The sequence below is a fragment of the Corvus cornix genome, chromosome 4A (genome assembly GCF_000738735.6).
Source record: "Corvus cornix cornix isolate S_Up_H32 chromosome 4A, ASM73873v5, whole genome shotgun sequence".
NCBI lineage: Eukaryota > Metazoa > Chordata > Aves > Passeriformes > Corvidae > Corvus > Corvus cornix.
Genome location: NC_047058.1, coordinates 5,947,897 through 5,961,816, shown reverse-complemented (window position 1 = coordinate 5,961,816; position 13,920 = coordinate 5,947,897). Strand labels below are relative to the sequence as shown.

The 13,920-nt window shown below is 41.0% G+C and overlaps 1 protein-coding gene across 2 annotated transcripts in view; it reads left to right on the top strand.

Moving 5' to 3' along the window:
• PCDH11X (protocadherin 11 X-linked) overlaps positions 1 to 13,920 on the top strand; it is a 438,889-nt gene that overhangs the window by 200,276 nt on the left and 224,693 nt on the right. For both annotated transcript variants that reach the window (XM_010402754.3, XM_010402753.3), the window contains one exon: positions 578 to 649. In XM_010402754.3, the coding sequence (XP_010401056.1) occupies positions 578 to 649 (72 nt within the window). The remainder of the gene's footprint in view (positions 1 to 577; positions 650 to 13,920) is intronic.

Here is a 13,920-nt window from a genome sequence, read left to right as displayed (position 1 = left end):
GATTATGTGGATTTTTCATTTGGGGTGGTCGTTCTTAAAACATTGTAAGTAGTGGGAAGTCAAGGAGACAGAAAGCCTTTAACTGCTCTGTCTCCTGGCTCCAGCTCTGAAGAACATTAAGGAAAGACAAGGGCTTTCGTCTGAAAACATGGCTCCACAACCAAATGAAGCAGCCTTTAAAAGAGTTTTCCATAAAATTCCTTTTGATTCATCCATTTAAGTTACAGTGAGCATAACACAGCCTGGGCAGGAAACGACAGAGAAACCAGAGCTGAGTTCCCTCTGAATTTCTGCTGCTGAGCTCTACTTTGGAGGCAAATAATTTCATATTTTTGTCTGAACTTTTTATCTGGACACACAGATGAAGGTGTGTATGCCCACACCTTGAAAGATAGAGCAACTCTATATAAGTTACTTAGCTGAAAAAAAAAAAAGTTCCCTAAAACCTACTCCAAATGTGTGCAGTCCTGACACATTGATACATTATTGTATGGATTTTGTACCTGTTTAATTCCCTTAAAGGAAATTAATGCTGAATGCTAACATAATCATTGACATGTATTTTCTCTCCTAAAAGCACACAAAGGAAGTGGGAAGGCCACAAACTCCTTTGAAAGAAACATCCTTGGAGCCCTGGACTCAGCCACAGGTAGGCTGGAACAACTTTTCTGGTAACTTGTTTTCTGTAATGGTGGTTTCTGTAAGTATTCATGGAAATAACCTGCAAAGAAATGCTGCAGCTGTGGTTCTTCTATTTATGTCCAAATGATTTGTTCGGGTTTTTGGCTGCCCAGACTATTGGTGGTGCCCCTTCAGTTGAAGTCTGAGCTTCTTTTTAAGGGAGAAATGCTGGCATTATCTTGCCTTCAGCTTGTACTTCATATGGGCTTAAAAACTTTGCAGAACTCAACAGAACAGAACTACTTTGGTGGTTTTATTGGTGTGTCAATAAACTGGGAGCAACAATAAACTGGTGTAGAAAGGAAGTGGTGGAAGTTTGTTGTTTTGAGAGGAAGGTTTGAGAGATCAACCTTTTGCTTCATGAGGACTTAACCGGTTAAGAATGAAGCAATAACTAATCTTGCAAGAAGGGATATAGAAATGTGGATATTAGTATGAAATCTTTCTTAACACAGGGTGGGTTTGAATGTTTTGGCCTTTGTAGTTAGTTGAGCAAATTGTTCATTATAAATGTTTTATGTGCAGGAGTTCAGAGCCATTTTTGCTGTTTATTCCCTGTGTATTAGGGTAGTGTACTGCACGTGGAATATGTGGCTTCAGAGGTGATGTGAGGGAACAAAAGAAGCAGGCAAATATGAAATCCTAGAAGTTGGGTTTGTTCTAGAAGCCTCTTTACTCCTGAAGCTTGTGGCAAATAAGCATAGGAATTTAGAAGTAGAAACGAAAAAAACCTCACACCTCTGTTCCTGCTAGCTCTGCTCATGCCTGAGTGCAATTTCCTTTATAAGGTGCAATGTGTAGGCTTCCATGGGCCAATCTATAGAGCTGATTAAAATATACAAGCTCTCAACTGATAAATTCCTCCCTGCAGTCACAGATATGTGGTGTTTATATTTGTGCATGCAGAGAGGAGATGGCTATCTGCAAATCTGCAAGCCTGGTGTTGCAGGGAAGTCCCCCAGCTGCTGCTCTCCAAAGCACAGGATTTTCCCTCTTTCCCAGATAAGAGGCTCCCAGGTGCAGTGTGTGTGTCCTGTCTCCAGCCCCTGCATGGCCAAACCTCCCAAATCCTCCATCCAGGCAGCTGCTAATCACCATAGTTAAGCCTCATCGATCTGTGTCCACAATCAATGATGTTTATGTGCAGTCCTGCAGGGGCTTGTTGTGGTCCTCAGTCAACAGCAGACATTAACTCTTCATGTGCAGGAACAAACTGAAGGGAAGTGTCTGGTTCCAGCAGTTCCTGTACAGCTGATGGAGCATTGAGGGAGGGCTGATGGGCTCCTCCTGTTTCCTCACCTACAGTGTGAGCAGGAGCTTGGAGCTGGGGCTGGGTTTTGGGTTTTTGGCATAGGAGAGAGAATTTTGGCTTCCGAGTTGAGAGAGGAATTGTTGAAGCAGTTTGATCCTGTGACTGTCACTTAGTGGGGCACTGGTGCATGAACAACATGGGTGACAGAGGTGAATTTTGCAGGCACTTTTCCTTGGTGGTTTGTGTGACTGTTGCCAGCAGTCCTGTCAAAGAAATATTCTGTTGCACTGTCCCAGTGCTGACGGGAACCATCGTTCTTGCTGAGCATTCAGACCATCACCGTGGTGTTTGATTGCTTCTGAAGGCTGCATTTGCCACAGCTTTACTTAATAACCACAAAGATTCAAATTCATAAAATATTTTTGTCATTCCTTTTTATTTTCAATTTTTACAAAGTCTGGTTTTACAAACAAATACATACAAAGAAGCTACTACTAATATGGTTTTTTTTATTTCTTGGAGAAGAGAAATGTAATCAACAAAATCAAAAACTGCTGGAACCATTATTGTAGCAGAAAATTAAATTAGTTGTTAATTCTTTCATCGATGTAATTCTGGCCACTGCAAATCCCTCCTTAGGTATTTTGTATAAAGTGAGTAAAAATTCATGGCATGGATAAAAGCTTTGTCTGTTTTATGAGTAACAGGCAAATGATCCAAATGGTGCTCATAAAGCAAATGGTTCCCAGCTCTAAAAGGAGGAGAAATGTATTTAAAAGCTGCTGGAATGAGCCACGAGTAAAGCCAATTCCTCTGTACAAAAAGGTGTTATCTCCCTGAAAGTTTTTTGAATCCCGCACACAAGGGAGAGGCTCACTGCTTCTGTCTACTTAATAATAACAATAAAAAAATCATTGTGTGTGCTTGGGCTGCTCAGAGCTGCTCAGTGCTGAGAGCTGCTGTGGGATGTGCTCTGTCAGCAGAGAGGGAGTGAAACAGCCGAGAGCACGGCTGGCGTGCAGGGCCAAGCGGGCAGTGGAGCAGAAAGAACCACATCTGGCCCCGATATCAGGAGGGGAGAAGCTGGTACCCATTAGCAGCAGGGCAATTTCACACAGAGGTTACAGTCTGGGGAAACAAGGAGTGGAGCTCTGTGTGCCCAGGGAGGGAGGCATTTGTGCTGCCATGGCTCTCACTTGCCTTCTTTGCTCAAGGTTTGATCTTGGAAGCAGCCAGGTCACAATTAGATAAAAAAAGAAGAGCTGTAGCACTTTGTCAGGCTCATTCTTCTGTGTGGTGGTGTTTTTGTTCTTGATTTTACAGTTTTGGTTTTTAGGGGTTTTTGGCTGTTGTTTAATAAGTTCACAGAGCAGTGTGGCATTGACATTGTGGGAATTCTTTTTTCATGGCCGTGCCTTTTAACTTGTAGTTTTCTGCATCTTTTCCTGTTAACTCAGTGAATGGAAACTGATGTTACTGCCTGGAAAATAAAGTATGAGAGACTCGTTCCAATAAATTTGGGACAAGACCTTTGCAGATAAGGAACATGTGTGGGAGTAGTTGCCCAAATAGACTTGTCATTGGTTTACAAGCTTTATTTAAATGCTAAATACCATGTATTCCTGTGGTTATGTTTTTTGCTGCTTTGCCTGATTAAACATTTAGCTGATAAACCCTGTCAAGGCTGCTCAGAGCTACTGCGGTTAAGATTATGTATTTATAGTCTGTATATTTACAGTCCATTATAAACAGGACAATTTAAAATCAAAGTCATCTGTGATTGTTTAAATTTTTGATGTTGCTGATGCTGAATTTTGTGTGGCAGTGGCACGAAATAATATTGACTGCCATGATTCTGAATCAGAAACAAATTGTTTCTCCCAGACTCTGGTGAGGAGGGGGTTGTTTTCTTCTCCCAGGTAACAACTGACTGATGAGAGGAAATGGCCTAAAGGTTTGCCAAGGTTTAGATGAGATGACAGGAAATACTTCTTCACTGAAAACACTGGGATTAGGCTGCGCAGGGAGATGGTGGAATCACCATGTCTGGAGGTGTTTGAAAGGTGTGTGGATGTGGCACCTGGGGACACGGTTCAGTGGTGACCACAGCAGTGCCGGGTCAATGGTTGGGCACAACGATCTTAGAGGGCTTCTCCCACCTTAAAAACTCTGATTCTATCATTGCTGGGAAGATGAATCTAGAAAGAGACAATAGGGATTTACCACAATAAGAAAAGGATTAAGTTTAAACTGCAGTAGTGGCAAATTTGCCAGCATGACAGGTACAACAAAACTCCCACTCTGCAGTTGCAGAATATTTCCGATTTGATTTTTCTTTCGGTGACTCCTACATTCCTGTCTATTATGTGTCTCCCTGAAACACTTCATACAAGTGGTTCCTAGAGGTGTTCAACAGGATAAAATGTGAGAAGGTGGTGTTAGTCCTGTAGCTTTTTATTTGTTTATTAATTGTAAGAACTCCAAGTGCTTTTAGTCACTGAAGATAATGGCTAAAAAGCCAGGATACAGCTGCATTAATCTGCCTGGCCCAAATGTAGCATAATTACTTTAATGAACACATTAATTTATCCCCTCTCCTCATGCTCTTCCTCCTTCACAGTTCACGCTGTCAGTGGAAACTGAGACAATGATTACCTTCTCCTCAAAGTTCTCCGGGAGGGTTGAGTGTCTGAGGATGATGATTTGCACACTCATGTGTGTTACAATAAGCCATATCTCACACCAACAGGGCTTTATTACCAGCTGGTGTAAAGGTGGGGCATTCCACAGCACCGAGCATCACAACCAGGAGCAGGAAGATACAGACAAAATGCAACCATTTGTCTCTCAAAAGCAGAAGAGGATTCTTCCAAATCTGAAGTTTTACTTTCTCTTTATTTGTGTGCAGAGCACAGTCCATTTTGGTTTTTTTAAAGCAAAATTACTTTTTCTGGAAAGGCAAAACCACTCAGACTCAAATCTAATTACAAATGATAGAGCGTAGGGTGTTTTTTTTTTTTTTTTGCTCAATTTTAAAGAATCACTTTATAATCTTGGAACAGTGGATAACAACATCACTAATCCAATATTTTAGCAGTAAATACGTTTGATGATGGGAATTGCTACACTAATCTTATATCCCTCCACAGTATAGTTAAGAAATCCACAGGGGGTTTTACTAATCAGTTTTTGTAAAGTAAATCAAGTCATGTAATTCTCGTTCCCTCCAAATGCCCGGCAATGCAGGCAGAGCCATATGCAGCACTTTTTGTTCTTTTCATGGTTTCGAACCCTAATCTGCAGCCAGGCTTTCCCCTGAGTATTTCTGGAGAGAAAAGTCTCCAAGCACCCTCTGACAGAGATGTCTTATTAGGGGAGTTGGCAATTCACCTTGTTCCCCTCACCCACCGTGCTGGGAAGGGTTGGAGTGAGTCCACCTCCTGCTCACAGGCAAAAAGCTGCCAATAATAAATATAAGTAAATAAATATAATCCAACCACATTTGCTACTCTGCTTCTGATACATATGCTTGAAGGTACTTATTTAGGCACTCATTTCATTGACAAGTGAGATATATTGCAGTATGGCTCGTGGTTTGATCTTGGCTTTAAAAACACTCAAGATTAAAATAGGTTGTTTTTTGGTGGTTTTTTTTTTAATTATAAAAAAAGTGTTTTAAATTAGGAATAAATATTAGCAACTGTGATTAACTATTTAAAGAGAAGCAATTAATAAGAATTCTGTGTGTATTTTGTCCCTACAGTTCATGGGTATTGAATTATTTTTCATGGAGTCCTGGTGTGCTCTGTTTTCTTAGGTCACAGCTTGAGCCTTTAGGGCTCAAAAGCAAAGTCAGAATGAAAACAAAGCTTTATTCCTGGTTTGGTGTCTTCAACACAAACTAGCCACCTAAACAGATTTTTACAGTTTATTCACACCCAGGTTATATTCAGTATTTAGAGTCTTTGTACTCAAAATATTCCCATTTTATTTGGTGCCTTAGTAAATTCAAACATTCCTTGAATATATTTCTTATTATTCCTTGAATATATTTCTTATTTTATGGAACTTCAATTGTAATCCTGAGTGCTAACACAAAAGACTGGGTAAATTAAAAACAAACAAACAAACAAAACCAAAAAAACTAACAACTACAACAACAAAAAAACCCCAAACAAACAAACAAAAAAACCACCCAGTACTAATATATATCAGAGTAGAAGGTGTGAGGATTCTAAATGCAATTAGAATCATCTGAATAAATATCTGAACTGTTTTGAGCACTCCAGTCTTAAAACCTGCTACTTTATCTCTTCAAAGGGAGGCCCAACAAGCTTGAAGCCAACTGAAAGCAGACGGTTGGTTTGGCCTGATCTGAGTATCTGCAGCTATGAAACAACATTTTATTAAGAAACTTAAGAGAAAAAACCCCACACTAATTATTCCTGATCTCCTGAACAAATAATGTATCCAGAAATCAGGGTACAGGGCTGGAAGGTAACTCAGTGGAAAGGGGTACTAACAATTTCTTGCCTATTGATAGTTTTCCCTGATTGCCATTAATATGGAATAGAACACCACCAACTCGCCACATATAAACCAGTATATCAGCCTGTAGTAGGCCACTGGGAGTATTCAACTGTAAAATAAAAAAAGTAATTACAAGATGTTTGCAAATAAAATCTTAATTCTAATTGAATCAAGACTTTGCAGTGGAGTAGGGTTGCTGAGATTACCTGGCCGACTGGAAGAACTCTATTTTTATTAATCTAGTAGGATTTCAGACAGACTTGAAAAAAAAAATTGTATATTTTTGTAAAGATCCGGTTTTGCCATAGTGCGCGGACACTGGAGGTTAGTCGCTGATGTAGCTGAAAAGTCACTCAGAGAAAATAAGGACAAAAAGAAGCAGGCTCTCAGAGCTGTGAGCACTGAATTTGCTATTGATTTCAGCAGGGGAGACGATTACAAAAGCAGAAAAGAATTCCCATTTCATTTAAGTTTATCTGTCTGTTTTGCAGACCGGCCTGTGATTCTATGATAAAAACCCACTCAATTTGAGCCAATATAGAGTTCTCTCACGAGTTAATTAACAGCAGCCAGGCCTCCCCAGACAGTCCCCGTGGAGTGCTGGGTCCAGCAGCAGCCGGCGCTCCAGGGGCCGCATCTCCGGCGACAGGAGCTCGGTGTGCTCATCTCTGTCAGACTGCTCCGTGTGCTCCCACAGCCCAGACGTCAAAACTGCTCAATGGAAAATTAGCCCACAGCAAAGGCTTCAGGTCCTCACTACCTTGAAATATTTAAATGGTTTCTAAGTCATTCCCCTTGTAGAATGTCTTTTTCTTTTTTGTGCTCGGTGACAGCAGTGTTGTCTGCCTAATTCCTTTGGCTCACACTGTTAAATCTTTTCTTTCCTCTTGCTTCTGACATGTCAGTGTTGCTGTTACAGACTCGAACAGCAGTGTAAAGAGGAAAGAATTGGTAGGAGGAGCAGGGAGCTCAGGTGTAGAGCAGCCCTTGGACACTCAGCCCAGTGTGCATGAAAACAGGTAACCCCAGAAAGCTCCTGTCAGTGTGTATCAGGCTGGGGCTGCAGGAGGGAGCTGTGCTGCTCAGAGCAGGCCAGGGGATTTATCCTCCTTTTCCTCACGCTGAGTTGGAGGAGATGGGCATTCAGCAGTGAAACATCCAATGACATTGTTTAAAAAGGGCAGGTAGACAGCTACTCCTTCATCCTGGGAGATGCACGGAGCTCTGTCAGTGTCTGAGTAAATCACACGGGCCTGCTTTCAGAAAATGTAGATAAGATCTGTGAGGTGCTCAGTTTTCCATGGGGACGCTTGGAATGACTTTCCTCCCCACAGCATTTCTCTGCCATCACCCCCTTTTGGCGAGGGAGCAGAGACATCCTCATTATTTAGGAGAAAGCTCCGAGTATCAAAATCATTAAGTTGCATTGGACTGTAACTTCCTTGCTCTGAGCTGTGCTCAACATGCATAAATCTTGAAATGGAAAACATAAATGAGCTGTGATTCATTGAGGTGTCCATTTTCCAGTGTCCACTTGGCTGTCACTGGCAGTTAGCTGCAAAGGGAGGCAGGGGCCGTGCTCAGGAGCAGATCCACCCTCTTCACTGCCCCACCAGTGTAGGGATTTATGCATCTGGGAGTGAGAGGAACAGCCCGAAAAGCCTTTGCAAAGCATGAACATAAAATCTCTCTGGTGTTGTGTTTTAAATCTTAAAAATGGTATTGGCTCCTGTGTGGACCTTTGCATGGAGAGTGTTTCAGGGAAAGCTTCTGGAAGCTTTGGGCTTTCAACTCTCAGTTGGTCTCCTGAGGTTTTCTTTCCCGCACTGTTTTTAGGAAACTTGTAACCATCTTTTATTGGTGGTGGTGTTTTTGTTTGGTTGATTGCTTTTTTTTTTTTTTTTTTTTAGTGTAAACTTTTCCAGTGTTTAGTAAGAACATTATGTCTTAATTCCTGGTGAATTAGCAACACAGTTTTTTTTCTTTCTGGGTAGCAACCACAGCCATAAAGTCTTGTCTGCAGGAGTAGGCACTCAGTTCATTGTGTGAGGTCTTCACCTGCAGAGGTTCTCCACAGCTGTGATTCTGTAACACTGAATATTTTACTATTGGTCACAAAGGATGAAGGCCAAAACCCAGTGCTGGGGGACAAATTATTCACCAATGCCATCAGGGCTCCCAGTGCACACCCAAACTCTCTCGTACATCTTCGGTGCCGAAAAGAGATTTTGACTGAGTTTAGTTAACTGAACTGTGGGATTTCACCAGTCCATTAAGTTATATGATTATTGTTCTTTGTCTGTAGTGGAGATGGTGGCTCTGGGTCGCCAGCTCGCTCGCCCTCTCAGGCAGCTCCTCATCTGCAAAATCAGTTGTTTTTCTTGAAGGATATTTTATGGTCTGATTAGCTTTTTGGCTGAAAATTGTTGCATATAAAGCAGATATGCTCCAACTCAGTGCCCCAATGCCTATATGGTAATGGGTATTATGGACTCATTCAATCCCAAATGAGATTAACACCCCTGCTCTCTCCATCTGCCTTTGAGAAAGAATCCAATAAATAACGAGGCATATGAGGGGAGATTATCAGAGTGCGCATTTGCAGTGTGTTTTTGTTTCTGCAAGGAGACAGGAACCCTCTCAGAGGGTGCAGTGGCTGCTGTGCCACTCAGGGTATCTGTGTCGAGTCCTTATAGCCCAGGGCAGCACTGCCCTGTAAAATGGACATTTCTTACTCCTCAGGCCGTGCCTCATGAGTTCACTGGGCAGTAAAGCTGCACGGGGCTTCTTGCTAAGATTTTATTGGTTTTCTTGCCTAAAAGGGATTTCAAAATGGAGAAGTAGTGAAAAATAAAAAGTGCTGTGGAGACTTTGCCTATTCTGACAGCTTTTGATTCAAATTGAGATGCTGAGCTGGGAATGTCAGAGTCCAGCCTGGCCACAAGGCTCCCCTGCCTGTGTCCCCTGGTCTGCATCCAAGTGTCTGTGCAATGTGTGGGGACGCAGACATGCCTTCTTGTAACTACTTCAACAAATGAGATCTTCCTCCAGATCTCTTTTTATTTTTTTGTGTTGTCCCATTTCAACTTCCTGTTGTCCCCTATTTCTGCAAAGCAGGAGCCATTACTGATTTTCAGGCCACAGGAGTTGAAGCTGTTTCTGTCCCTCTGACTGAGCTTGCCTCTGTCACTGTCCAACAGCACAAGTTTGTGTCACATTTGGAGACAAATTACAGGGAGTCTCAAAAAAATGATGGCCTGGACTCAATTGCCACTGAAATGGCGTGTCCAGCCTGCATTCTGCCTGCTTGGAACTGAAGGACACAGATGAACAGCAGAATCTGTGTGCTAACTCAAAATGTGCTTAAAATAGGTTTTTATGATACACTATTTGTCTTTTCTTAGAAAATGAAATATTTTCGTTTGGCAGCTAACTCTGCCTTGAAGATGGAAGGGAGTTTATATCATTCTTTCTATGGATGAACTTATTGATTTGGAAGGCTCCTACAGCATTCTTCCATGCTGCTAGGAATTCAAACTGGGTTTTGCTGGAATTTTGAAAACTGGTTCTAATTGAGTTGTTTATTAAGTTGAATTAGTGAAAACACCATTAGGAAAGAGTGCCAGGCTCCAGAGAGTAGATGTTGGTGCTGCAGATCAACACCTGCAGTTTGGAAAGTGATCACCAAGACTTTCCATTTTGGCTTAGTTTTGCAATGCCTTTGTGCTTTCCCAAATACCGCAGTTAATTCTTGTGCATTGTGCTGTTTTTCTAACTCTAACAGATACTGGAAGTTTCCCAGACTCAGAAAAGAATTAATGTTGCAAACACTCTGACAGCGGTTGGTGTTCGTAGGAGAATTCATCATCCCTGAAAAGATGCATATTCCACTGCTTTGTTTGTAAATCCATACATTTCCACAGTACTTTGTAATGCCCTGAATTTCACTATATATCTGCAGTACAGCTGGTGTAAACTATGAACTGAGGCAGAAATTGCACTTTGTTTTATTTGTCATGCCCTCTCTTCGTGCTGCTGTTCTCCCTCAGGATTTTATTCTAAATTCCTCTTCACTCTTCAGCAAAGATTCACATTAAATACTCAAGTTTCCACCATTTGTGGAAACTTCCTCTGCCAGGGTGCCCACAGTCAGTTATTGCCATGGACAAGATTAGTTCTAGGTGCTTGTGGTTTTTTACAGTTAAAGGTTTTCGGGGCACTGTCGTCCTAATCTGAAGTACTATTACCAAATTAATTAATTATAAGTTACCAAAGTATTTGCAATATGGGGACATTTCTAACACTGGGTTGTTTATCTGATAATATTTCATACTTACATTTTTACACTCTGAATTCCTAAAGTTATTTCCCTGTAAGAAAACCTGATCTTTGCAGTGTTCCTCTGTCATGTACATGTTAAAATTTTCTCCTTCCAAGTTTGATTTTTGGATATTAAGGATCATTTTGCAGAATTAGTTAGGTTGGAGAAATCTCTGTGCTCACCAAGTCCAAGATCCACAGTGGATTCTTACACTTTATATGTGCTGATTTGATTTCCCTGTTGAGCAGCCTGCCCAGGAGATGGTGGGACGAGGCACTCGGGTCTCAGTGAGAACAAGGCTCTTGGTTCTTTTGAATTCTAATTATTTTTTTCTTTATCTGCTTTCATATCTCTGCCCAGCACACAGATTTTCATCTATTTAGGTTAAAACAAGGACGCTTTATGATCTTTTTCATTCTTTCTATTTCAGGATTTACAAGTGTTGTGATTTGGAAACATCTGAACTTTTTTTTTTTTTTTTTAATTGTAAAGAGAAGCAGTGAGAGAGGGAGAGTTTGCTGGATTTCTTTTTTCAGAACACAGCTAAAATGCTCAGCTACTGGGCTTGGCAGTTTTACAGCAACTTGATAAAATAAAAATAATCGTGCCATCGCTATTTTATCTTCCTCCTTTCAGATGTGCTTCCTTCAGAATTGCTTCTTTCTTTCATATTTGTGGCACTGTGCTCAGCAGCGTGGCAGGCTGTTCACAAGCTCTGCCAAGCTGAGGATTTGAGAGAAAGTAAACAACTCGGTTGGAAACATGGATAGCAAGGGTTGTGTAGACTCTAAGCAGCAGAGATATGCTGCTGTATTAGACAAGAGTTCACTTAATGGAAAAATGCTGCTTTCCCCTTCGAAGGAATGAATCTCTCTTGCTGGCCATTGTAATGCCCAACACTGTGCAGGCAACTTCTCTATCGAGTTTTTTACAGCACTCATCCTGATTGAGGGGAAAAAAAATCTTCAGTTAGAAGATTAAGAAAAAAAATCTTCAGCTAGACGATAAAACAATATTTATTGGGAATAAAGCCACCTGCTAGAACCACCTAGAGAGAGCTGAAAGAAGGAGCTGGGAAATTTCCTGGGGGATCTGCAAGATGGACAGTAATTGAAGGAGACTTTTCCTTTATGTAGAATAGCTTTTCCTCACATATTCCTCAAATATTAGTTTACTTGCAAGTGATATTTATTCTGTCAGCTAGAAGTCCATTAGTGATGCTTTTGCTCTAGCAGATTTTAGTTTTTGCAAACAGGCCTGATTTAACTCAGCTGGTTCTCAAGGAATTAGTGTATCACTCCTACCCTCCCCAAACAGCAGTGAGATGAAAGACAGTACTTAATTATCTTCCTAGAGAGGAGGTGGGGCTTAACTATTAAGAAACATCTTAAAAACATTGTCTAGTGCAGTTTTCCTGAGGGATAAAGATTGCTGTTGGAGGATTTCCCTCCTCCTGCCTCCTCTGCGCTGTTCCTGTGCAGGCTCTAACTCCGTATTCCATGTCTCCGCAATCTGAGATGAAGCTCAGAATACACCCCAGAATTATTAATTTTTTTTAATTATTATTTTTATTATTTTTAAGTTAGTCCCTAGCTTTGTGAGGGACATCTGGGGCATCTGTGCTAGTTTAAGGGATTGCAGGTAACTCATGCTGTATATTTTGCTGAATTAATTCATCCCTCTGGGAGGCATACTTCAGGTCTTCAGGGATAAGTTTTCACTGAAAGACCTTAACAGATGTTGCTGCCATTTTTTCCAATGATATATCTTTTCTTTAGAAACCTCGGGATGTGCCTGACACTGTACATTTAATGTAGTGCTTTTCACTTGCACTCAGATATCAGAATTATTGGGCAGCATGATTTAAATAGGTGCCTGTTATACTTTCCAGCTTTCTGGACAGGAGAATTTTTATTCCATTTATGTAATGTCTTGAGAGATGATATTTTTTTAAAATGAGATGAGGCAGGTACATCTTCAATGTGTTTCAATAACTACCAAAACACTTATACAGGTTCTTCCTCAATGATCTTCCTTCTCCAAATAAACCAAACTCCCTCGGAAGGGAAGGGTGGCGGTCAGGACGGTCAGGAGAGAGGTGCAGAACGAAGGGGAAGTACAGAACAGCGTTTTTGTGATATTGTAGCAGAAACAGGGCAAACCTGTGCTGGTACGTGGGGATGTACAAAACAAAGAATGCAGCAGAAGACCAAACAAACAGGGCTGCAGAAAACAAATGCTTCTGAATTAGTCTGTTTAGCCATGATAGATGCCTTGTCAACCTGCTGCACCTAAAAGCTAAATACATGAGTTGGAGAGGAAAAAAAAGCCAATTGAAGAAAATCAATCATTGGGGTGTAGACTATTAAATGTTGACAACTGGTAAAGACTGGTTATTCTGCTCTGAAACTTTGGGGGATAGCAAAGCACCTTTGAGTAAACATAGACTCTTTAAATCAAAAATGAAAGTTTGTTGTTTTTCTTCATGGCATGATATGTCAGGGGCCAGTATTCTCGGAGACTGCTACACAGTGTGAAATTACTGGTTTACTCAGTTCTTTATATTTCTGACCTTGAGATCTGGATCATTATAGTCGACGCCCCCGCCAGACCTGCAGAGTTCAGAAAGGGTGGAGGTTTTGTAACAATAAAAGGCTGAATTTTTTTTTAGTTAAATAACAAGCAATAATGTTAATGCTAAGTGGAAGTCAGGTAACTGATTAATTTCTTTCTTTTATTCAAAGGCCACACAGCTTTTCTATTTGTTTTTCTTCTACAGCCAAAGGATTTGCCACACAATTGCACAAAAATGCAAACTGAAGTCCTAAGGAGACAATGTATCAGACTCCTTGGAATTGCTTTCTTAAAATAACAAAGCTTCCATTGATTTCTATTTCCCCAATATCTTTCAGACTGTAAGGTTTAAATTGTTTAGATTTATCTAGAAAAGAGGGTTCTGCAGGAGTGTGTTAACAGCATGGAGACCCAGGGCTTCAATTGCCTGTTTCCTTGTGCATTGATCTGACTGGGTTATTTGGTGGGTCTGCCACTTCCCAAGGGCTGAGGACTGATGATCAGCATTGGATGGATGAATGAAAAGGAGCTGGTTACCAAATTTACCTGTGACAGCCTGCTG